General features: G+C 34.4%; 2 protein-coding genes across 8 annotated transcripts in view; both read right to left on the minus strand.

The window, feature by feature from the left end:
• Nucleotides 1-12,890, minus strand: part of SCFD1 (sec1 family domain containing 1) — a 178,648-nt gene extending 165,758 nt beyond the window's left edge. For 2 of the 4 annotated variants that reach the window (XM_056810436.1, XM_056810435.1), the window contains exons 1-5: nucleotides 12,739-12,890; nucleotides 5,483-5,553; nucleotides 4,069-4,157; nucleotides 2,224-2,314; nucleotides 53-175 (exon numbers count right to left, since the gene is read on the minus strand). In XM_056810436.1, the coding sequence (XP_056666414.1) occupies nucleotides 53-175; nucleotides 2,224-2,314; nucleotides 4,069-4,157; nucleotides 5,483-5,553; nucleotides 12,739-12,796 (432 nt within the window). In that variant the 5' untranslated portion in view covers nucleotides 12,797-12,890. Of the gene's footprint in view, nucleotides 1-52; nucleotides 176-2,223; nucleotides 2,315-4,068; nucleotides 4,158-5,482; nucleotides 5,554-12,220; nucleotides 12,477-12,738 lie in introns of those variants that run through there. The other 2 variants (XM_056810439.1, XM_056810438.1) reach the window with 1 other exon arrangement.
• Nucleotides 12,891-13,349: 459 nt separating this feature from the next.
• The window catches only part of G2E3 (G2/M-phase specific E3 ubiquitin protein ligase), an 81,092-nt gene continuing 67,356 nt past the window's right edge, over nucleotides 13,350-27,085 (minus strand). For 3 of the 4 annotated variants that reach the window (XM_001368595.4, XM_007472533.3, XM_056810440.1), the window contains 2 exons: nucleotides 22,625-22,824; nucleotides 13,350-17,752 (listed from right to left, as the gene is read on the minus strand). In XM_001368595.4, coding sequence (XP_001368632.3) covers nucleotides 17,499-17,752; nucleotides 22,625-22,824 — 454 coding nt within the window. In that variant the 3' untranslated portion in view covers nucleotides 13,350-17,498. The remainder of the gene's footprint in view (nucleotides 17,753-22,624; nucleotides 22,825-27,085) is intronic. The other variant, XM_007472534.3, reaches the window with a different exon arrangement.

Raw genomic sequence — 27,085 nt, forward strand, 5'->3', positions numbered from 1 at the left:
ATTGGTTTAAATTTTTATAAAGAATGTCAAGAGCCAAACAAAATGTTCTTACCTTTGCCACTTGTGTGACTGCACTGGCTGCTAAGGCAGCATTTGCAATATCTTCCAGTTTGCTTCTTGAAATAGCAGAAATAAAATTTAAATAATAAGATTCATAGAGTTGATTTCGAAGATCCTGTCAACACAACAAATATATTTTATAAGATTTTATAAGGCTATTTATCTATTTTAAATTTAGACAACAAAATTATTCAGTATATGTTTGAAAAAAATTTTAAAGGATAAGTTTGGCACTGGAGAAAATCACAAAGGCTATCATCATTATTTAGTAGTATAAATTATAATTTTTAAGAATGAGGTATTAGAGAGGCGATATGATTTAATGGATCAAGAATCAACCTTAGAGGCCTCAGACGAAGGAAGAACCTAGTTTAAGGGCTGCCATGGATAAAAACTGCTCATGTGTTCCTGGACAGTTATTTAATCTCTCAGGATCCCAGACATCTCTGATTCTAGTCACACAACAGCTGACAATCAGTATGGCTGGAAGGAGTTTTCTTACTAAGAATTCTTTATATCAATGAAAATCACAGATCCAGAAGAAAAATAGCTGAGATTACATATATTTATCAAAAAAAAGTTCCAAAAGGCAAAGAAGCAATGCATTAAAAAAACATAGTAACTGATCCTAAGAAAAATAAGAGGAAAAGCAATTCAGCAAAATTAATCAGTATCATCAACTGAGGCTGTCTGTAAGTGCAATATTCTCCGGCCATAGTCCTTGACTTCTCCAGTGAAGGAGGAATGTGCATTTTTTCATGTCTTCAATAGGGATACCCTTGGTCATTATAATTACAGAACTCAGTTTCAGGTTTTTGTTCAGTGTGGGGTTTTTCTGTTTTTTTTTTTCCTATTTACACCAATGCAAAGCCAATGAACAGATTAAATGTCAAATCCAATCCTTTTCTCAGGAACTTGACCATCTTACTTCTCTGCAGCACTGGACATATAGAACACTTCTCTCTCCTGAACACTCTCTCCACTCTGGCTGTTTATGACATTGTTTATTCTTGCTTCTCCTAGCTATCTAGCCAATCTTTCTCAGCTTCTTTTGAAAAATCATCACCTCCCTTAGTTCCTATTCCCTATTTGTGGGTGTTCTCCAAGATATGGTTGCATTTTCTATTTAAATAGTCTATTAAAAATACAAATTCTTCTTCAATAACATTTTCCATAAAAAAAAAAATCTGTCCTTATGAAGAGGTAGGAAACTATAACATAACATATTGTAAGTGCAGCCAGTCATGGTTGATATGTTGGTTAGTTTATCTGAGCTGTCTTTTAAAATCCTTTTTACAAGAGAAGGGCTCATTGTATAGTGAAAGAAGGAAGTGTGTGTGTGTGTGTATACTTTCTAATATATATATATACACACACACACTTTATACTATATATATATATATATATATATATATATAGTAGTCTCTCGGTAATCGAGGATGATAATTGTCTTTGTGTGCTTTCATCTGTGATGTAGATGAGTGTGCACAAAAACACTTGTGCAAGAAGGAGACTTAAGTGGAAAAGTCGATGCACAGAGACAGTCCCACTCTCTCGGCATTGGAAGCCTGGGTCCATTGGCATGAAAAGTCGTTACACCTGGAGACTTCCTCAGCTGCATTGGATGGCTAAGTTGTCTTTTGTGCTCCAACACGCCCTAAGCATTCCACAGCACTTTGCTGCGTCGCCCTCTAAGCCATTGAACCTTCTTATTGGTTTCTTCAGTCTGTTCGGCCGAAGCAGTCTTCACATGCTGGGTGAGCAAGGCCCTGGTTCACCAGGGGTCGACGACCCGATGGCTACCCTCACAAGGTTTAGCCGGCCTGTCGAAGCCGTTGCCCAGGGTGTGTCCACTGCCACATGCTAGCAGCACTAGGAGCCACAAGTGAGAGCTGGGTGTCAGGTGAGGGTCAGAGGTTGGAGAGCTGCCCTAGGAGGGCACGAAAAGCCCTCCATACCAGAGATACTCCTCCTCCCTGAGAACCCCTATATATATATATATATATATATATATATATATATGTACATATGTATATATATATGACATAAAAACAAAAGTCAACCATAAAATTTTCCCAGTTTTGATTTTCAAAAAGTAATCCATCAATAACACTTTATCTACTATGAAATTCAATACTCAATAATAAGGAAAAGTTACATTACCTGGCACATTCTGTCAATATTTTCTTCTGTTGGCATTACAAAGTAAACTGCTGGGACATCAGGTATGGGGTCCCGATCAGAGTGCAAAAGCCTGGCAAAAATCAGAAACATAAAAATTAATCACTTATAAATTACTTTTATTGTCAACAACTCACATCTATGAGGCGACCCTAAATAGCAATTCTCACCAAGAGTTTATATGAAAATGCAAAGGTGGTATAGCATAATGGATTTGGTGTCCAGTTGTATGATCACTTAACCTTTCAGAATCTCAGTTTCCTTTTTGGGCATAATCACCTCAGAGTATATGCAGTGAAGCTCAAATCAAAATATACACAAAGCAGCATATAAAGTTAGTTATTATTACTATGAAAATAAAATAGCTCAATGACAGCTCTCCTTTACCTTACAATGACATTTACCTGATTTAAGAACTGTTCTTCTGTTCATTTCTTCCCTATCATTTAGTAATTCACTTTTTCTTGACATTTTTCCCTTTCACTGACCCTGAGCTAGCAAAGCTAGATCACAGAAAATTTATCAAATAGGCTAAGAAAATAAGTTTGATCATTCAATAACTGTGCAAAGCTTTATTAGATGCTTACTTTGAAAAAGGCATGTTATACAGAGACAAAGACCAAACAGTTTCCTAGGCTAAGGACCATACATTCCACCCATGTACAATATGTCTCATCTAATACACTGTAAATATAGCAGCAGAGAACACTGGAAACTAGATGGGGTATGTGAATGAGAAAAGGATCACAGGGTTGCAGGTACACAGAATACAGGGCCTGGAGTCAGGAAAACCTGAGTTCAAGTCTAGCCTCAGACACTTACTAGTGTGACCCTAGGCAAGTCACTTAATCACTATCTGCCTCAGTTTTCTCATCTGCAAAATGGTGATAGCAATAGCACCTACCTCTAGAGTTGTTGTGAGGATCAAATGAAATAATAATTATAAAGCCCTTAGCAATCCTTAAAGTACTATATCAATGTTGGATACTAACATTGTTGTTATTGTTTGAGAGATGAGAAGGAAATGGATTATAGGCATGCAAAAGAGACTGAGAATGTGCAGAGGAAAAGAGTATGTGAAATAGTTATTAGTTCATTTTGGCCAGAACAAAGGTCTGTAAAAAATCCTATAAAGTAAGTTTAGAAAGAGAGGTAGAAGCTAGAATATGGAAGGGCTTTCAATTTCAGTATCAGAAGTCCATGAAATATCTGAGAAACAACAGGGGAACCAATGAAGATTTCTGAACAGGGCTCTTCCATGGAAAGACATGTTTTAGTATTATAAATTTGACAGCTTTGGGAAGGAGAGTTTAGGGACAGGAAAGACTTGAGGCAAGGAGAACAATGAAAAGGAACTAGCTCAGACCAAAAGTGAGGAGATTCAATGTGAGAGATGTTGTTAGAGGTAGAACTGACAAGTCTTGAAACATGAATGCATATGCTGAGTGAGAATAAGTATTAAATTCCAGAATATTTTCTAAATTAAAAAAAAAGTTAACTGGACTGTGAAGTTGGGTAAATGGAAATATAATAACTGTCTATATATGGTAATTACACATTTTACAAAGTTAAACTAATACAACTTTGTAGACCCAAAAAGAAAAAGCACAACTTTGTAGACCCAAAAAAGGAAAAGCAAACAAACCTCTCATACTGAGAAACTCTCTTAAATTTAAAAAGTTAAGAAAGTCAATGACAAATGCTTATATCATATTTCTAGTTCCACCTACCAAAGATCAAAACATCCAGGAATTAGAATCATCAAGAAGAAAACGCTTAATATTTCTCCATGTAACTTAAAATTATTTTCAATGTGTTAACACTCACAGATGCAAAGTGATTCCCATGTCTCTCAATTCCTTCACAGACAGCAGGGGAGAGATGATATCTTGGCCAAATCTGTCAAAAATGAGCACCTGCCCCCAAAACAAACCCCCCCCCAAAATTCCTTTAAAACAGTATTACTATTGAAAGACGAATAATGAACTTAATTTTCAGACATAACAAAGTAAATTTTAATTTGACAATCACACTGAATTCTTAAGCATGTCTAAATTTAACATTTCTCACTTAATATGCAATACAGCAATTCATTTAAAAATTATACCAATATCAAATTAAGACATGGCAATATACTTACTATTCTAAAACATCAACTTTTTTTAAGCTAAAGAAAAATTTGTAGATACATGGCAGGATCATATAAATTTTTTTTTTAATAACAAGGACAAGCAAATAGATCTTCAGAATTCTACAGAAACAAGGCTTATGTCTGAATAGGAAGTTTACCAATATCAGGAAAGATAACATGTTCTTACCTACTTCTATAAATGGGTCAAAACATTTTATGGTCTTGAATAATAGGGATATAAGATCTCTCCCAGTTCTAAGATTTAATGACTTCCTGAATATATATACACACACACATTTTTTTTTCTTTTAAAAGAACAGTATTTGTAGAGTAGCAAGAAAACCAACTATGCCTTTACTTTTCATTTTAAAATCAAACCCCAAATCCAGTTTTAGAGAAAGAAAAACCATAAGGAAACAGGTAAAGATTTTCATTAAATAATTCTGAAATGAAGCCACAAGAGCAAAGCATATACTATTATCATATCAGATGAAAAATAAATGGGAATAAATGGTTAAAGGATCCTAATGGAAATTTCAGTGAATAAATGAAAAGTTGGATCATTTTATGGGTTGGATCCATTTTAATAAAGATAGCTGCAAAAACTGAAGTAATGCTATTAAATATTATTCATAACAACTAGAAAAGTTTGGAATACAAATAAGAGCTTTGGCCCACCAAAGGATTATGTTTTAATAAATGTTTTTCATAACCAGTTCAACTTTTTCTTCAACAAATAATAGGTGATGAGACAGCATGAAAAAGTTAATAAGGTGTTTTCTTGAATGCTAGAACTCTATTTAGAGAGGTTAAAGCTTTTTAATCTAATTTATAGACTAATAGTTTCAAAAATCTCTCCATGTTCTTATCCTCCAAATTTCAAAACATCTAGGTTATCAAACTTGATACAAGGAAAGAAAAGAATTACACAGACACACAATAGTGCCCAATTTTCAAAATATTTATTTTAAAATTGAAAATAGGGTTTCAATAAAATGAGTTACTAAATTTTTTTTAAAACTGAACTTGAAAATAAGACTCAACATTAAATATATTCATCATATGCTATATTTGAAGACAAAGAAATTCTCTCCATTATACAAGTCTTACCTTCCATACTGGCTCTCCAGTGTTGTTTTTAACATGAGGAACATTAAAATTCAGCATACGTTTCAAAGCCACTACAAAAAAATAACAAGCATTAGTGTTTGTTTTTTGGTTTGATTTTACTTTCTCTCTCATCTTAATTAGGAGCAAATTTTACAAACACCAATTACAAAAGAACTGGAAAAGTTATTGCCTATAATTCCATAATGCTCTTCTCTCCAATAGTCTTACCTCACCTTCCAACCCCATGGCTGCCATTGCCATAGAAGCTGGTGCTAACAGCATACAAAAGTACTAAGCACAACACTGTAATAATACAGGTACCAAAGAATAAACCTATATTATTAGGACTATGAAACTTATGTTATAATAATGTTTTGGTTTTGTCTATTTCTCCATCAAATGTTTATTATGAACCTACCATCCACAATTAATAATGCATTTCTCAATTCGTTGGACCATTTCCTATCAACTAGAATAGAGGCAACAAGCAAAAGATACTTTTCATATGCTTAGGTTACCAAGGTATTTAAACACTAAGAATATAGCCCTTCCCTTAGCTGGATAATGGTCCTGGTCACTAGAAAGGGCACACAAAAGAAGAACACCACTTCTGTTTCCATCTCTTCATTCGCACAATAAACAGAAACTGGAACTTCATTCAGTCCACTCTAATCTATTCAGCTTTGCCTGATTCCCAGAGTATTTATTAATTGAGGAATCTGAGGTACACAGACAATATGAAAGGCTTGTAAATTTATAATACTACCCAAGGCTGATTAAGTACACAACACCAATTGGTCAAAAATAACATCTCTGAAAATATATTTTTTTAAAAACACACTTCTAAACTTTAGCAAAAGCTTACAATTGGTATCAAATGAAATTAAACCTTCAAAATTAAATATTACAAAAACTACAACTACAGAAACGGCAAATAGCTAGAAGTAAACTTGGGAAGTCAAATCTCTTAATTTTAAAGAAAACTAAGGCCCAGAGAGTGAAAAGTGTGTTAGTCTAAAGTTACACAGTAAGTGGCTAAACAAGAATTGGAAGGTAGGGTTCTTGATTCCCAATCCAAAGCCCTTTATACCACAAGGTGTCTTTCCTATGTGAAGTCCATTAGCTGAGGCAACCAAGTCTGACTCCAGAGTTCTAGGAAAGTCAGGATATGAGCAGCAGGTGGTAGAAAGAGGAGGCAATTTAATTACTTCCTGGTAAATCCAGCATGAATTTCTCAGAAAGCTCAGAAGTGCTGAGCACAATTTTCTTGGGAAAGGGCTTTCCAAACTGGCAAAATTAAAGGCAAAGAGACCTGGTACTTCTCAGACTCAATCTTGGAGGTGCTGATAAAAATGATTGGATAGGTCTAGCTTGTGAATTTCAAAATTATTCCACCCTATTCAGACCATTCTTTAGAAGATATGATTTAGCTATTTCCTAATCAATAACAATAGAGTTACTTGGAATAACAGAATCAGGTCTTAGAAACCCACATTCTCCACCCTACTCAGTGTAACAAGATTAGGAAGGGCTGCATCAAACTCAAGATTTAATTATTTGAGAAAATGGTCTTCAACAGACATGTGCAAAAAAAGGACAGACCTCTAGGCAGTCCTAAGTCAAGCTTGAGCCACCATTGGCACATGTGAGACGCAGGAAGTGAGGTAGAGAACAGCATCAGGAGTTCTCAGGACTTCCTGTGAGAGGGCAAGAGTTGAGTTCGATACTGGAGCTTGAGCTTGGAGGAGCCCCGCAGACAGCTTTCCTTCAGATCGGTCACATGAGTGATAAGGACAGACCCCTTTCCCTGCCTTGGCTCTCCAAGGCCTTAACACCCACTTTGGCTTAGCCTGAGCCAGAGTGGTTCTGAGTTAAACTCCTTTCCTTCTCTCCCTCTTTCCTTCTCTCTCCCTCTCTAATATTTTCTTCCTCCTGTTGTAATTAAATCACCATAAAAATTTGGCAGCTGACTTGGGTATTTTATTATTTGGGATTTCCCTTGGTGACCATTTAAATTTAGATTTTTTCAGTCTCAACCATAATTTTCACCCTTTACAAGCTGTACTTAAAAAGACGCAGCAGTTGGTAATATGGACTTAAGGATTTAAGAGAATGGGAACAGAAAGAATTATAGATCTAAGATTCCTCAATAGAGAGATAATAATTGAAAAGAAGGTGAGTTCACCAAAACAGCACTGAGGATGGAGGCCAGGGAAAATCTTTAGGGTATACTCACAATTAAGGGGAGGATGATATCAAATGATTTCAAGATGGAGAGTAGAAAAGAGGGAGCTTATCAAGGACAGCCTCTTTCCTCAATGAAGTACAAGATGGGATTTTTGGTTGAGAGCAGGGATAGGAGAGAAGGGAAGGTTTAGGAGAATATGTAAGATTTGGTTACTGTGGGGGGATAGAAAATCAGTTAAGGAAGAGTCAGGGCTCACTTCAAATTACACAATCTCCAGTCAGCAAGGTTTCCTGACTTTCTCCAGCTCCATTGAGCAGCACCTGAACAGGAACAGAGAAGACAAATGGAAGGGAATCCAAGACTGGGATTTGACAAGGCATGAATAACAAAAAGTCAAGGGACCAAAGGACTCAAGAGTGTAGGACAATATAAAGTTGAACTGGTTAACCAGTGGTTCAAAAATGAGATGAGAATAAAAAGAAACCACAGCAATAATAATGGGCAGGGATTGAATGGTGGGGATAAAGAAAATGTTTCGGGAGCAAGGAAGCAGAGGGTGAGATGGAATGTTAGAAGGTTATGGTTAGAGGCATTTAAAAATTACTGAACATAAAAGCAGAATATTAAAGAATGATGGCTGAGATCAAAGATAAGACAGGCTAGGGGTATGACTAAAGATATAAGGGTCATGGAAGTATGAAGAAGCTGATGAACAGAGAGATAAAAATATCTGATGGAACATCAACATGTATACCATATGTTGAAATCTCCTAGTGTAAGGGCCAAGTTGGAGTGGAGGGGCAGACTGTGACCAGGTAAGATAACAAAAGTGTCGCATAAAAAAGGGATAAAACAGAAATTCTCTTATCAGGTAGTTCTAATGATCTGGGAGGCAACTTGGTATGGTAGAAAAAGCACTAGATTGCAGAAGAAGAAGACCTTAGATTCCAAACCCTGCTCTCCCATTTATTACATGTACTATGTTAGGCAAGTCACTTTTCATTTCTGAGCCTCAATTTTCTCATCTGAAGAATGAGGGTAATAAGTATGCATAACTTCTAAGGTCTCTTTCAAATCTCAATCTATGTTTCTATGAATAGATTTCTCAAAATTATCCTCAGAGTTCTCCAGAAAATCTTACAACTAGACAAGTAAATAGAGGAATAGCTCACCGATTTGTTCTAGAGAAACAAGGATAAAACAATGTACAGACAGAGGGTATTCAAGAACAGTCCTACCCACCAAAATTTAAGACCATAAAAGATAAGCCACAGAGAACAGAAGAACTATAATCATAGATTCAGGGTGGGAAGGAATCTCAGAGGTCAATGATTCCAACCCCCTCATTTTACAGAAGAGGGAGGTGAAACTCAGAGAGGTTCACTGATTCAAGGCCAGGCCATATAGAGAAAAGAGGCAGCTACTGTGACAGAGGAAAGAGTGCTGGGCTTAAAGTCAGAAAGCCTCATCTTCCGGAGTTTACCTCTAACACCAATTGTATGGCCCCGGGGAAGTTACTTAAATGTTTGCCTCAGTTTCCTCATTTGTAAAATGAAATGGAGAAGGAAATGGCAAACCACTCCAGTATCTTTGCCAAAAAATTCCAAATGAAGTTACAAAATATCAGGCATGACTGAAATGACTCAAAAACAACAAAATATGAGAAAAGATATGCCTGGAAAGGTAGAATGAAGGCAAATTATACAAGGTGCTGAATGTCAGTATCAGGATGATGTTATTAGAAAACAATCTACAACTGTGCTTTGTCTTCAGAAAAGATACTATGACTCCCTTATGTTCCCTTTGAGATGAGAACTTCTATTATAAATTACCCATTTCTCTTTCAGCTAAGGAAACCCACTCCAGAGTATATTATTTAAAACTCATTATTAAGCTGTGAAGAGTAGATTTTTGAAAAACTTATTAAGTAGAAATTATCACATTAATACTTTTTTTTTTAACCCTTACCTTCCGTCTTGGACTCAATACTGTGTATTGGCTCCAAGGCAGGAGAGTGGTAAGGGCTAGGCAATGGGGGTCAAGTGACTTGCCCAGGGTCACACAGCTGGGAAGTGTCTGAGGCCAGATTTGAACCTAGGATGTCCCGTCTCTAGGCCTGGCTCTCAATCCACTGAGCCACCCTGCTGCCCTCATCGTTAATACTTTTTTAAAAGAATCAAACAGGTATGGTAATATTTTAAAACTATTTAAAGCTAATTAAGTTAACAAATCCCTAAATTATTCCTAATTTATATGTCCTGGGTTATAGGATAAAAACACTGGACCTGGAGTCAGGAAGATCTGTGTTCAAATATGACCCCAGACACTTACTAGCTTGTGTGAACATGGGCAAGTGAATCAATATTTCTGATTCTCTATTTTCTCTCTGTAAAATTAAAAAGTTGAATTTAATAAGCTCTAAGCCCCTGACAATTCCAAATCTATGATCCTGCAACCACCTAGAAGGGTCTGTTAGAAGAGTGAGGTTAAAATCCTAAGATCACTCTTGCTTCTACCAGTTCCAGGAAGTCTCAAAGGCAAGATCCCCAATATCACTGCCATTTCCTTTGCCTTTCTCTATTTTATTTTCTGTGCCAGAGATCTTGTCCTGTTCTAATGGGGAAAGACCTACAAAACTGAATATGACTACTAATTTTACTACAATGCCTTCTGTACTCAAAGATTCATCCTTATCAAATACACATATATTTGACTTTATTAGAAAACTAGGTGAAAAAACAGATGAAGAGCAAATTGGGGCAGGTGCCTGGTACCATTTGAAATCTTCAAAAGGTCAGGGTTAAACACTCTCAACTTGGTGAGGTGGGTAGTATAGATATCATCTCCCTAATTACCTTTGACCTCATTTTACAAATAAAGATCATGTGACTTACTCTTAATCACACAGCTATTATATGTCAGATGCAGGATATGAACTGAATTCTTAGCTGTCTCCTAACTCCAAAGACATTCCCATTACATCACAAGCCAGTCCAAAGAATGGTTTTGAAGTCTAAGGTCATATGTAACACTATTTCTAATAGAAAATACATTAAGTTCCAACCAACACATTTGTAAACTGAATAAATATTTTTAAACTGAATTCTCGCAGGTAAAGGTTTGAGAAACTATCATTATACAACATGAAATACTGCATGTTACTACAGTAAAAATCCTAAAATTCTATTTGTTAAAGTTCTTTTTTAAAAAAACCCAGCTAATTATAAAGAGTTACAACTTTTTTTGGTAAAGAGACTTAATCCATGAATCACTTAAAATGAGAGTTACGCTGGAAATTGTTAAAATTGGACAAATATTAAATTGTATTAAGAACAATTTCCTTTCAAGTTTATTTCCACAAAACCCTCTATAACAATAATGTTCTCCAGTTAGACTGGCCTATTTACTATACAATAAGGATTATAAAGTACATAATAAAAAGCAATTTAAAAACAAACATACTATCTAGTATATCACATTGGATTTGAAATCTAAGAACATAATGACCTAATCCTAATTTTGCTACTTACTAGGCATGAAAGTGCCAAGTGTACACCCACTTGGCCTTCCATATTCTCAATTAAAAATTAGGGAGCAAGGGAAGAGGGAGGAGATGATTGGACCAGATCTCTATATAGAATGATCATGTGCTATAAGCCTTTCAGATTCTGCTCCTTTGCTTCTACAGTTTCCTCTGCCTAAAATGTCCTAGGTTACTACCTATATACAGAGTATGTTGATTCTTCAATTGGAATGCAAGTTCTATCTTATTCATAAAGAAAATTCTCCAAATGCATCAGAATAAAAAAATCCTTATTATGCAAATACTCAGAAAATGAATGTTTTAGTAGCATTGAAAAGTATAAAACATTGACTTAAGCATCTAGTTAATGAGTAACAGACCTGGTGTAGTGACAATTAAATTAATTTCAATTAAATTTCCTGAAACCTTATGTTAAGTTTTTTTTCCTCCCAATTTCCTTAAAATTCATATTTTAAAAACAAGTGGAAATATCTGTAATGAAAATTTCAATGTATGAAACTTCCCAAAGGTTCATTTCAATTGCTTTCCATTGTTAGTGGACTTGTTTTGATAACTGAATCTTGCAGGCAATTACTCCAATACAAAAGAAAAAGAAAAAGCTGAAAACCTCAAGTTTAAAATGTAAGAAAATAAAACCAAGAACGCAAAAACAAAACAAAACAAAACAAAAAAAACCAACCCCATTATATACCACAAACATTTTCAAAGCATAAACTAGGACTAATCAAAATTTTATTCCTTTATAGGCATAATATGCATTACCCAAATTTATCCAAATGTTCATTTGAATCTGTAAGGGGGAGGAAATGAAATAGTAAAACCTTTGAAAATACTCATATATGTATAAATACATATATATTTTGCCAATACCACTAGATGTAAGAAATACAGATGTGAATTACCCTGGCACCAAATACTTTCAATAATAACTGAAAGAACAACATCGTTTCCCATATGGAAGTGACCCTTCTGTTGAATTTTCGTTCCTAAGTATTAGCTATATCACCTCGTCTCTTCATTACCACCGCAGCAAGTTGCCGAGGAGGAGCTGTTCATACCCAAACATTCCCGTGGTCAAAAGCCCAGGAAAAGTGTTCCAAAGGACATTTGTCCAACTAAGAATTTGTGGGACCGTGACAGGGAAAGGGGTGGATTCCTCGGGTCTTCGGGATGCTGCGGAAGGACGGAGAAAAGAACAGGTTCGGCGGCGGCGGGCAACAGGCGGAGAAGGGGAGTGACAGCAGGCTAAGACCACGGGGGTGGGGATGAAAGTGGGAGGTGGGGGTGGAAGTGAGGCAGGAAAAGCAGGTCCCGGGGAGGGGAATGTGGGCAGCCCAGCCCGAACCTAGCTCCCGCCACCCCAGGTCGCATCATCCACTCTAGCTCCAAGGGGAGGGGCCTCGCGATCCCAAGGCTCCTGCCTGGGCAGTGCAGACCAAATTGAGATGCTGCTCCGTATGAGCGGACCATAGCGTTAGGCAAAATTAGGCTGGAGGGTAGGGGGAATGAGAACGAAGCTGGTACCTGTCTGCCTCTCTCGAATACTAGCTGCAGCTGCGACGGCCATCTTGACTCCCACCATTCACCGCCCGGCCCTAGAGCCCGGAGCAGCAGAATGACGTGGCCGGCTCCAAGCCCCCGGAAGTCGAGGGGGCGGGACACAAGACAGAACAGAAAGCAAAGAATCGGAGAGCGCTCCCGAGGACACGTGGATAGCTTGGCCCCGCCTCGCCTAGGCCAGATTGAGTCACGTGGCTTGTAGTTGGGCCAGCCAGTTCTGATCTTGGCGCGCAGTATGGAAGATCCCCCCCCCCCCCCCCCCAAGTTATGGGATGTGGCAGTTTTGCTATGTTGGAAACTTGTCATTCTGAGGATTAAGGGGATCGCTGGGACTTGTTCTCACCCGACAATTGTTGAGAGATGGGTAATATCCCTTGTTGGTAAACTCCAAACTGTTTTTAGCCTTTTTGATCTTTTTTTTAGGTCGTGGAGAGGGGCGGCAAAGATTTCTAACTGACAGCTAGAAGAAGCATTTCCATTATTGTTGGGGGAGAGGTAGAGAGGGAAAGAATGGAATGATGTGGGAAAAGGTTTGTGAATTTATTATTTCAAGAAAATACACCCCAAATCATTGCTTCAAATTTGAATCCTTAGACTTTATTGCACTTCAAAAAATGGATACACATGACAGTTCATCTCCCATAATCAATATATCCAAAACATGGAGTTCAACACTGACATCATACTAGCTGCTAAATTAATTCTGAAGCTGTACCAAATTTTGCAATGTAAATTTTAAACTGTTATTTACACAACTAAAACTTACATATTCAGATTCTAATACTATTACATTAAAATGTAGGAATCATTTTTTCTAAGCAATTATTTCACAAATCAAGTTTAATGAAATCACAAAAACACTATTGTTACCTATCACTTATTCAATTAGAAATTACCCAATATTACGGAAAAAGAGACATTCTAAAGTATTTTATTACTCATACTTAATTTTTAAAATTGCATACCTTTACACATGTTCACCAACTTGTAAATTTATTCACTGATATTTCGATTAAATTTGCATGCCAGTGATGTAGCTCTAAACAGTACAAAAGCCAGCCCTTTCAAGGGCTTTTGATGAGCTTGGTAGCATATGTGAAGGCTTCTTCAACTTCATGCTATAAAATCTTTTTAATATGATTGAAGTACATACAGTTCTTGCTTTATGTAAGGGGACCATTTTGCATAAATCAATTTTTATATAATGAGAATTTGCCCCTCTCCACTCACTTCACTCAGCCTATATAACAAAGGCATACACAAAATACCTTTATGTGACATAAAATATACTAAAATGTAGACACATTAAATACTGTACCATGATATAAACAATTATAAAAAGTAAAGTTAATGATAAAAGCATGTAAGGTTAACATAAGTGTGCACTATGTTGCTCCTTCCCCACTCACTGCCCCTTGTCTTTATCACTGGTGGTTGGCTGTACAACTTTTTTATTATTTTGAACAGTAGCAATCTTTTTCCTCTGGAGTTTGATGATAACAATCTTCAACAAGTCTCTGGAATTTCAAAAAGTATCTGGATTCATTTTTTCAATACAAGAATTCACTCAAATGATGAAATGCTTCCCCAGTTGTTTTGTTGTGAATCATTTTTGATTTGACCTCTCTTCTAAAGCTTTGCTTTCTAATGCAATCTTTGTAGCTAGCTCATTCAATATTTCTTCTCCATGATACTCAATCAACTCCACATCATTCTTAGCCCTAGAAAGGGCTAAGATGTAGAAACATCTAAATCTTGTGCTAAGTTTATAATCTCGTTATTCACTTCTTCCAACATTTCATCTTTGTTAAATCCATGAAAATTGGTAGTTGTGGGCACTTTTTTCCAAACCCTCTCTATACATGTTTTTGTTACATCTTCTCATGCTTTTGAGAATTATTTCTGTAAAGTTGAATTTCCATGCCAGTTAGCCCAAATTGAAAACTATCTGTACAGCATTCCTTTTTTCTCTTCTCAGTTTTTTCCGTATCTGACACTATCTATATTCAGATCCTCAGTCTTTAAACCATCATTTCACCACTTAATTTCTTTATGGATACATAGTGAATATAAAACAATTACATTCAATTTTAAGAACTACAATGTAAATATCCAATGCTTAAAATTATAAAGTGGTCACTTATATTGTGGGAAACATATAGCTCATACAATGCAATACAAACAGCTTACATGGGTGTGTGCATGTAAATAAAACTTTCTTACATCTTGAGAATAACTGAGAAATCAACTTTGTAATGCTATATCTCATTTGAAAATTTACCTCTAATGATGCCTCATTTATGTGTTATTTCCTATCCATATGTTAAGCTTAATAAAATTTTATATGTTACCTTATACAAAGGGATTTCCCCTTTGTAATAAAGGAACCCCTGCATTCTATCAAGATAGACTTATTAGCCATGCAGGAAAAATACGTATCAGTTTACACAAAAGGATTCTTTTTCCTTGTACTTCTGCTCCTATGCAACAGAGACATCAGTACAAATTATCCAAATCTGGGTATCAAATTATTATGCAAAGTTATAGTGTATAGGCTGTCAACAGAACTCGGAGGCCTTTCTTTAGAAGTTTCTCTTTAGTTAAATGTTTCATACAATTTAAAGTAGATTCACAATAGTATAAACGGGATAAGATTTGAAATTATTTCATTACTATAGAGAACTTCCAGGTGAAAAAAATCTCTCTACCAGTGCAACATCTCTGCAATTTATGATCTTAGAAAAATGTCACACAAGCCAGGAAATATCAGAAGCATGCCTTCAACCCCAATCTTTCTGATTTTGAGACCAGCTCTCTATCCATTCTGCCATGGTCCCTAAAAAAGATAAAAATAATTCACATATATAAAACTGTCAATAGCAGAATTAATTTTGAGATTAAGGCAAATTTTAAATTGTATAAATCCTGAACATAAACTATATGCACTAAAATAAACTAAAATGAAAGGAAATAGTTGACATTTGATATTACAACTAGAACAAACAGTATAATCTATCATGAAAGAAACAATAAAACATCATTAAAAGTGTTGCTTATCCTAATTACTTTCCTTAGGATGACTGAAGAAGGCAAAGTCTCGACAAATTTATGTTGGTTATGTTGTTTTTTATATATTCATTTTTGTTAGCATGGATCATGTTAGCATGATCATTCAGTTATAAATGATTCAGTGAATGCTTATCCCATTTCATCCAAAAAGAAAAATGAACAGCACAGGCCCAAAAGGTATTTCAGGAGAATACTAGAATATTAACAATTAAAAAGAAACATGCTTATGTGAAAAAAGAATTATATAAATATGAGCATATAAAAAGTAAAACCACTAACTGTTTTCTGTTTAGACATAATTGAAAATAAAACTTTTATAATATCATATTACTTAAAGGCTTTACATGAGTTAATCCAAGAGTAAAAATTTGCAGAAAGAGTTTCCAGAAGCCATAAACATTTTAAGACCTCATTCAAAAAATGTCAATATAAATAACTTTAAATTTCAAAAAGAAAAAGGGGTAATGAAGAAAAGCTGAGGTTACTCCATTCTCACCTCCAAACTCAAATTTGCCTAAAGGTACTCTTATCAACATAGAAATAAATTTAAATCAATAACTTCATAATATTTCTTACTGAATTTTAATTTAGAGGAGTTTTGCTGACATTGCACCTATGAGTTTAGAAAAGAACCTAGTTAAGTACAAATGTAAAAGACCACTAAAATTTGTGGTGTGGTAGAAATGCTCAGTCTACTTTGGTATAAACTTCAAATTATGTACGGAAAATGAAGAGGATATCCTGTTTTCCAATTTTTAAAAAACCATACTTTTGGAAGGAATGTATTAAAAAGAGCATTTAAATAGAAATTAATGAGAATGACTTCTGGAATGGGAACACAGATTTTTAAATATAATACTTCTTTTCCTTTTTAATAATTTACCAATGTAATTAACAGGTACAAAATCAATTTACATGTATTAAAAGATAATCTGAAAAGTTCACATATTAATTCAGCCATGTTAACAATTAATATCTATTCACCATTATCAAACCCATAACATGGCAATTGACATAGGTAGCTAAAATAACTAGATATTAAACCATGTTCACTCACTTTGAAGACATAGAACTGTCCATAATCTGAAGAAATCAAACAGTTACCATTAAGGTCAAAGAGACAGTTGATAAATATTAACTTTTTGGCACAATTTTAACACTCAATTTCACAGGAGTACAGCTGCCCTAGCTGAAGCACTTTGATTTCTAGTTTAGTGTCACTCCATCTTGAAAATACTATGTTCCTGATACCTTTAAATTCAGTGGCATTTCTACTAATTCTTTAAAAGAAAAAAAGTTGAAAATTAAAAAATGTTTATAAAAATTGGAAAATAGTTTACCTGAAATAAACATAGCTTAGAAAACCAGTCAACAGCAAAGTTATGTGTATCATGATGAAGTAATCTACTAAAAGATACTCATTTTGAAGTTCATAGATAAGTAAAAGCACTAAGAAACACAAAATATTGCATCAAATTTGAATAAGTTCCTTAACATTTGGAATTTTTAAAATTTCACCACTTTTTAAAAAGTACACATCAAACATTTTTTAGGACTGGCAAGTTTTTAGACAAAGGAGCATTAAATACAAAGCTGTGGAATGTTAGGAATATAATGATAGCAGCTTGCAAGAAGGCACCTCTAAAAAAAAAGATTTAATATCCAGTGTAATATTTTTTTTCTTTTGCTAGTCCTAAGGCATTTCTGATGGCAAAGTCCATGTTTTCTTGAAATTCTTCATATGTGTTGGTTATTGGAAGAGTTAAGCTGTTAAAGCATTTGCTTCCAACAGGATAATCAACAGGTAAAAATTTAATTGAAGGAGTAGGTTGAAATCCAACAGGTGGAATGGAGCGGCAACCTGTTGCAAAAACAAGGATGTCTTCTAATGTTATTACAGATTCACCACCTGAAACATAGCAAAAAAGAAAAAAAAAGCCATATGAAAGTTAAAGAATTTGCATAATTTTAGAAAACTGTCAACTTTTTAAGCAGACATAGTACCAAGTAAAAAGGTGTGTGTGTGGAGAATCACTTCAATTTAAAATATTTTAAAAATTAAAATTTGGCATTTCAATAAAATGAAAAATAAAAGGAATTTTATAAAAGATAAATTAAGTGAGCAATGAAGAAATTAAACTTAGTTTTAAAATCAAATTTCTTAATTGCCTACATCTTACTAAAAAAAAAAAAAACAAAACCTATAGTGATACTGAATTTCTTTAACATTATTTCTACCCTTTCCTGATTTGAAACATTGTTACATATACCAGTGCAAAATATATTTGTAGGATACCTTTTAAGAAAGATTTCAAAGAAATTTGCTTAATCAGCTAATAACAAAGATAAGGGAACTGAAGGATCCTCTTTCTCCTAGAAATATTTTAAGATTGTTAAAATGTTTCCTTCACCTGAAACTACTTACTTTGGACCATCTTATATTCGAATGGATTTCATGAAGGGATTTTCTCACTAATAGGACAGACAAGCTACTCATCTAATCTTTTCCTATAGGATTCTTGTCAATTTCCATCCATAAATTCGTTCATATAAGATTCATCCAATGTATTCAAGATCTTCAAGTTTTAATTCTAGAGTTTAATTCTAGAGTGCCATAATCAAGCTGTTCACCAAAAATCCCTTGTTCTTGCTATATAAAAGGGCCCACCTTTTCCCAAAAATATTTTTTCAATACTACCATATCATTTTTGGGTACAAGTTCATCTTTGACAATATGCATTGTATTTTGGATAAGCTACAATTGTGAATTTTTGGAGTTTTTGGTGTTTCATGAGAGTCATATTATGTTACCAATCTATACTATTAATAAAAAGATAGATTTTTGTTTCAGAGAGCAGCATGGGATGACTAGAAGTTCTGTTCTATTTTTCAAATGTAATCTAAGGTTCAGTGGATTGAGAGTCAGGTCCAGAATTCTAATCTGGCCTCAGATACTTCCTAGTTATGAAACCCTGGGCAAGTCATTGAACCCTCATTGCCTAGCCTTTACCACTCTTCTTAAGTACTGATTCTAAGAGTAAGGTTTATATATATATATAAAATCTAGATAAATCTCCTATTCAGTTCTGAGCTCAGCTCATTATCCACCTAAAGTACCTTCCAAGTTAGATGTATTGATGGCCTAACTCAATAGAGAAACGGCCTGTATTGTCATAATGGATGCAACAGCTTTCTTCATTCACTTGGTTCTCCCTATATGGATAGCAGGTTTGAATTCTTTTGAGTAATTGTGGATTTTGTTAAGAAGACCCAGTAGTAGGTGTTGGTGGTATTGGTGGTGGTAGTAGTAGCTAGCACAGGGCTTAATGCAAATCCACATATTGACAAATTTAAAATAGGAGTGTCTGGAAACCTTAATCATTTATAGAAAACTATTCATCGATTTGCATTGTGTGGAACAAGCTAAACAGTGGGAGTGAATATATTTGTTAAGCTATTTTTCTGTTTTATACTTAATATTTATTATCAAGCTTCACTAAACAAACTTTTCTTTCATTATATCTGTTGTAAGCTCTTTTAATATGAATGGAGATACCTCACTGAAGTAAGACCTTTGTTAGAAGAGCTGTAGGAAGAAAGACATACTAATGCACTTTTGGTAGAAGTGTGAATTGGTCCAATCTTTCTGGAAAAAATATTTAGAATTATTTAAGAAAATTAACTAAAGTGAACATACCTATTAATTTAACAATACCACCACCAGTAATTTGTTTATACTTACAAGAGATTAGAAAAAGGGAGAAGTCTCACATATATTAAGATATTTATAGCAATACATTTTGAAATAGCAAATAACAGTAAGGAAAGTAGTTGTCTCTTCTTCAGTTTCTTCCCAGAGGTGGAAGACTATGGATGTGGAACACTTTATAATGTCAGACTTTTTCAACATTTTAGCTAGTTTCACTGAATCTTTTATTATTTTTGTTTTTTACTTTTTGTTACAAGAGACATCTAGGAGGAGGAAGGAGGAAAGATAAATGAAGATTATATAAAAATATGAGATAGATATTATCAAAATTTATTCAAAACAGATGCCTATTGATGGGGTAATAACAAAGTGTATATAAGATATGGAGGTAATGGAATATTACTGTACTGGAAAAATGACATGAGAAATTCAGAAAATTGGGCAAGTTTTAAGTACTGAAAAGAAAGTGGAACTAGGAGAATAATTTACATGATAACTAAAGTAACATAAAGGGAAACAACATTGAATAACTTCGGAACTCAAATTAGTGGCCAATTATGACAGCAAAACATAGATCATGCCTCTCTTCATAAGGAATGAGGCATACCATTTTCAGACACAACCATTGGGTTTAAATTTTATTTATTTGATACAAGAGAAAGTTTAAAGGACTCAAGAAATGCCTGACACACACAAAAAAGGAGTCCCCTTCTGAACCTGCCTTTAAGGTTTGCTCCACAAAGTCATATTATGACTCTACAAATACAGTGAGATCTCATGTTTTCTGCAGCTTCAAATCAACTGCATAACCATTATGATATTAGTAACCTAGCAATAGTGTATAATTTTCATAAAATCCAAGATTTTAAATTTTTCTTGAGAGAAATTTCAGGAAAAGAAGCTCACTAACTCTCTGAATCAAGAAAGTGAACTGTTTGGAGAAGGTATCATAAAGAGGCCTACGAAAACCATATACTACATCAGAAGATCCAGAATGAATTTGGGGATCTAGTAAATTGAACTGAAAGGAGTTGAACACATTTATTTTGAGTGTAAACTCTTATGCCAAAAGGGACTGGGTTTTTTGTCAGTGCACCTATCAATCACTGGTTTTGTTCTCTTCCTCTTTTATTTCCCTCATGTCCAACTATTATAATTTCCCCTTAGAAAGTGCAATATTGTATGCACCTTTTAGCTAGAAGATCTTTGAGGTATAAGCTGAATATATGAAATGATCTATTGGGGACACTAGGCATGTAAATCTGGGAGATTTTCCATATGCTCCTCTCCCAATAGAATCATAGGGGTGATTGTGAAAGGGAATTTGTATTCCCTTTGTCTATTTTAAGTTAATCAATCAAGAATTTAAAGTACCCCCTACTTAACACTTAGTAAGTCACTAAGAAACTTTATACCCTAAAATGCCACAAGCTCTTCCTCCTCCTCCCCCCCAGCAGTGATGGATTCCTGAGATATGATAGACCAGCCCACAGTGAAAGGAAAGAGAAACCAGAGAGACAGGAAGTGATGTGGAGAAAACTGCTAATAAAAAAGCCAGCTGAGGTCATTCTGATTCATTCTGCTGTCTTGGTGGCTCTTGCTGAGGGAGGACTTCTGCATTGGTGTCTCTGCATTGGAGGGTCTTCTGCATTGGAGGGATTTTTCTGCCTTGGACTTCTGCATTGGAGATTGATTCTGTGCATGTAAGACTCTTCCTGAAGAGACTACGGTAACTCCTGGTTAGAGATCAGGACCTGAGAGAGCCTTTGTTGGAGTTGAGCTGGATTTCTTTAGATTGGCAATTATAGGGTATTTAGCTAGGCAATATTTTCTACCTCTTTCCTACGTTCCCCTCTTTACTATCTCTGCTGTAATAAAGCTACTAACATACTCATAGTTTAATTTATAATTTTTATAAATGGCGACAACAACAACTGTCAAACCAAAATTTTAACTACTACATTTGGCAACCAATTTTAATTATTACAATAGAAAACAGTTTATAAAAACTTAATTAGCTAACATCTCATAATTTCATAAAATATACTTGTTATAACATATAAATCTACATAGAATATAAATCAATCTAAAAAGTTTGTAGAGAAATTATTTAAAAGAGATTTTAAATAGGAATTAAAGTTAGTTGTTATTAATGTTCCCTTGATCACATTCTTAGAATGAAATGAAAAAGAAACTATTATTCTTTGGTAGCAATACTGTATGTACATAATTTTTTTTAAATAATCTAGTATCTTCCCTTCTTTCAGATATTTGAATGCTTTCAAAGTTAGGATCGCTCTAGAACAGGATTTTTCCTATATGTTCTTTTCCCAGTTTGGCTCCTTTTCTAAGCTTTATTTTATTTAGGGCCAATTACATCTCCTGACAAAATACACCAGGATGTTAAAAATACAAATCTGATTGATTTCACAATCATTAATGAGAAAAATTATTATCATAGAAATGCTGGTTAGCTTATTGTTTTCCTTATTTTCATACTGAAGAGAACTATAATAACTGATTGTAATACTCGGGCTTATCCCAGCACATCAAGAGGGCATTGGTAGAACTAAAACTGATTTCTGCAAACTCCATGAGGGTAGGAATCAAACACTAAATAGTTGTTGAATAAACACTTGCTGATTGGTTAAATGACTAATAAACCTTCACTGTAAATTTACATAGAATTTGCCATACTACGTAAACTAGAAAAATGTCAAATTATAATGTAAAATATGAACTAGAAAAATTTCAAATTATAATGTAAAATATATGCTGGGTAAATATCTGTGTATGCATTAGAAACGTTATCAAAATGTGTTGTTTTTTAAAAAGATTTAAATTTTCATTTGGAATATTAGGTGGTAAAGGTTACTAAGATTTTCTCATATACCATATTCTAATTTGCAATTTCAGATAAAGTGGGTTTACATATTAAAATCTTGGTGTAAGCTATGAAAAAAATTAAGATTGTGAAGCTAAATTGAAATATTTTTTTAAATGCCACTGAGATAGAAACCTAAAAAAAAATCTAAACACAGATACTTTGAAAACAATAAAATATTCACTTACTTTCAACATCCTGCAAGTAACTCATCCAAAACCCCATAGCTCTGGTGTCTTGTGCTTCAGACAACATGTGCATAGTAAAAAGATCACTAAGGATTTTGGTTGTAAGTCTCTCAGGCTTGTGACATAGGATACTATAAAATGCTTCTGGATATTTCTGCATTTTTTCTAACACATCAAGAGTTTTCAAACCCTCCTGAAAACTAGAGGGGAAAAAAAAAAGAATGAATCCATTAAAAAAATACTGGTTTTGGTTTGCAAACATTCAGGAACAGGAAAAAATTTATTTCCATATGAATGTTTTCTAACTAGATTTTTCATGATAATTTGTCATAAAAAGATAACAATATTTTAGGAAAAAAATCCATTGTATTTTAGCATTCAGTCAGTAAAATGGAACATCTTTATGACCTTGATGAGAAATGCCTTATAAGCTAACCATGCAAAAATGTAAGTTTAAGTACATTTAAGTCAATACCTGAATTGAGTACCAACATTCAATTCTATGTTCTATGTTAGGGGCTAAGGACATAAAAGTGATAGATCTAATTTGGGGTGGAGAGAGAATGGATAAGATAGTTATAAGAAACTATGATACAAAAAAAGGCAACATCTATATAGAAGGCTAAAAAAAAGCAAACCACTCGCAACAAAAGCAAGAGCTAGTAATAAGATGAATACAAGAGTATGTAAGATACTGAGAATATAATAATGGGAGGACTGAAGCTTAGAATAAGCTAAAGATAGCTTGGAAAGCTAAGGATAAATAAAGAGATTTTTAAAAATAAAAATATTCTGGAAAAGAGGGAATCAAAGAATCAAATAATATATGCTACTTTGGATGGTGGAAATTATGACGATAACTTTTGGCAAAGGTATTTAATTCTTACTTTGCTGCTATTTCCTCTTACAAAAATGAACTTAAGTTTAGCAGGGATGGAACAAAAAATGGCCCAGAGGGAGTCAAGCAATGAACAACAAGCTAAGCAATTTAGCTGCTCTAGGTGAATTTAGATTAACCTAATTCTGATAAACCAAATAAACAATTGACATTTAATTACTGATCCATTAAAGGAGAAATCTGAAAAGTTAGAATACAGAAGGTAATGCCAACTCAGAGACGAGCTAGTATTCTGCCAATTTTCATTTCAAAGAAAAGAGAAAAAATATATATTATAGACCATGAGCTTGACTTATATTTCTAGTAAAATTATAGAATGTTTTAATAAAGAAAGGGTTGTTTTTGTAATGTTTTAATTGATTTTTTATGACTCCTTTTTGGCAAGATAACTTTAGCTCGCCATTTCTTTTTTCCAGCTCATTTTGCAAATGAGGAAACTGAGGCAAACAGGGTTAAGTGACCTGTTCAAGGTCATAAATCAAGTAAGTATATAAATCTAAATTTTAATTCAGGGAGATAAGTGTTCCTGACAGTAGACCTGGTACTCTACCCACTGCACCATGTAGCTGCTCAAATACATATTAAGTTTCTCCTTTTGTTGAAAGGAACTATCATCTTATCATAGAAAGCAGACAGTGCTAAAAATATAAAATTTGAACATAAGGCTTCCTGACTCCAGGCCTGGCACTCTATCCACTGTGCCACCTAGCTATCCAAACATGATTTTGTTGTTATTTGGTCATTTTTGGTTGTGTCCAACTCTTCATAAGCCTATATGAGGCTTTCTTGGCAAAGATTCTAGAATGTTTGGCCATTTCCTTCTCCAGCTCATTTTCCAGTTGAAAAAACTGAGGCAAACTAGATTAAGTGACTTTCCCAGGATCATATAGCTAATAAATATCTGAGGCCAGATTTGAACTCAAGAAGATAAGTCTTCCTGATTTTAGCCCAGTTCTCTATCCACTAAGTCACCTAGTTGCCTAGAGATATTTAATGAACAACTAAGCAAAATGAATTATTTATTACAGTGAAGAAGCATGTCTCTATCAACAAAATGAGAGACAGAGTTGGACTTGAAAACTTCTAAGATTTCTTTGAGCTCTAAATCTATGGTCTGAGGAATTTATAATTCTAGGACATACCAGACACTTTCATTTTTTTTTCTGGCAAGGTTACCAGAGTTAGATCAAGGAAGTGCCATATAAACATGGATTCTCCAGATTATATAGCAAAGTATTTGTCAAAGTCTCTGGGATTATTTTTCTGGAAAAATAAGCAGTTGTCAAAGGAAGAAATCTAAGCTATCAATAGACAAATGAGAACATGCTTCAAATCAATAATGACTAGATAATTGTACATTAAAACTAATCTGACTGACAAAAATGACAGCTGAGAGGCTATAGGAAATACACTTTTTGTAGAGCTATGAATTGGTTCTATTAATCTAATAGTGTGAGTGAAGTAAATTATTTAGGGCACTTGAATCCTGGGCACCCTAGTGGAAGGACATAGGAATGACAGAGTCACATGTTATATCTGATAGTGGATACCTGGGTCCCCATCAGAGTGGCAGATTTGAGAGTCACTTGTAAAAGAAAGGGGGGAGGAGCAACAGAGTTTAAAAAGCCAAGGTAAGGAGCTGAGTTTCTGGGCTTGCATTTCCCTCTTAGGGGTTCCTCATCTGGCCATCTCTGGCAAGTCTGCCTGAGTCAGCTAAATGGAGAATCAGATCTATCCCTAAAGTTAGAAAGGCTCACTCTCTCTACCTCTACCTATTCCTCTTCCTTTACTAATAAATGCTTATAAATCTGGTAATAAGCCTCCAGATAAAAGTCAACTCTGCTTCCTACACTCATCATAGGCAATGTAATGCCTGAGCCAGGATGCTGGGATGCAGCATCAGAGTGTCAGACACAAGACTGTGATACCTATGTCCCACTGTTGGGTGTGTGGGATCAAAGCTGGAATGGAAGTCCCCTAAATATTTTATTTCACACACTAGAAAGCAATTTGAAACTATATCCCTAAAATCATTGAACTGTGCAAATACAGTACCACTATTTGACCTATGCCCTAAAGTTAAAGAAAGAGGGGAAAAGATCTTTATGTATAAAAATATTTATAGCAGTTCTTTTTTGTAGAGTGCCCATCAACTGGGGAAGAACTTGTAAATGTAATAGATTATATCAAGAGAAAAAATTAAAGGGACAGTATCAGAGAAACCTGAGAAGACCTGATGAAAATGAAAAGAGCAGATGCCAAAGAACAATTTATACAACAATAACAACACTAAAGAATTACAAATTTTGATCATGCAATAACCAATTATAATTCTAGAAGACCAGTGATGAAACATGCTATCCCACTCCTAACAGATAAATTCAAGGTACAAAATGAGTCATTTATCTTCAAATACAATCTGTAGAGTTGGGAGTAGAGGTGGTTATTTTGCTGGAAGGCTTCACACACTTGATAATACTAGTTCTACTTTTCTTTCTTTCATTTTTTTAGGGGAAGTGGAGAGACGAGTCATAGAGGCAAAACTCTGAAATAGCAGACAAAAAAAACTAGTGAACAATTAGATTACATTAAGAGCACCAGGTTTCAGAAATAAGGAAGTAATAGTTTTGCTATTTTCTATCCTGAAATTAAAAAATGTAAAATTGTTATACTCAGTCCAGGCCACGACATTTTAGGAAGAACATTAACTCTCAAGCTGGAGAGCATCCAAAAAGAGGGCATCCAGGATGATGATAAGTCTTGAGTTGAGGTCATATGAGGTTCAATTGAAGGAATTTAAAATGTATGGCATAGAAATGATAAGTCTTTGAGAATAAGATAATTGCCTTCAAGTACTAAAAAGATTTTATGTGGATAAGGAATAGAATTTTTCTGGTTGATCATGGATTGATGAACTAGGAGTAATGGGATGAAGTTTCAGAAGCAAATTCAGTATTGAGGAAAAAATTCCTAACAATTATAGCTATCTAAGATTGCAACAGGCCTTTCTCAAGTCAGTAGATTTCCCTTTTTTGGAAGACTTCAAGAAAGGGCTGAATGACCACTTATCAGATATGGTATAAAAAGTTTAGATGTTAGGGTATAATTTGGACTAGAAGGTCCCAAAGGTTCCTTATAACTCTGAAACTCTCTAACTCCATGAATTGAAATAAAGATGAAAAGGGAGGTTTTTCACAGAAAAATGTAAAAGCCAAAATATTTTACTATTTATCCCATAGGTAATGAGGAACCACTGAATGTTTCAGAATAGTCTTGGGCATAGGGAATATTATTTTGTTGGTTCTCTGAAAGATGCATTAGGCAAAGGAAACACTAGAAGTGAAGGTCCAAGTGTCTGAAATAGGGTAATAACCATATGAAATGGACAAAGGAAAGATGCCAGAAATTTACATACCTCACAAAATTATGAGTTTCAAATGATATGCATATAAACCATTGCAAACATTAAGATGGAATAAAGTTCCAGTTTTTATCATTATTTTCAATTCATATTCTTCACTTCAAACCTACAAGGTAGGCGATGAAAGTATTATTACTGTCAT

The sequence above is a fragment of the Monodelphis domestica genome, chromosome 1, assembly GCF_027887165.1.
Source record: "Monodelphis domestica isolate mMonDom1 chromosome 1, mMonDom1.pri, whole genome shotgun sequence".
NCBI classification, from domain to species: Eukaryota; Metazoa; Chordata; class Mammalia; order Didelphimorphia; family Didelphidae; genus Monodelphis; species Monodelphis domestica.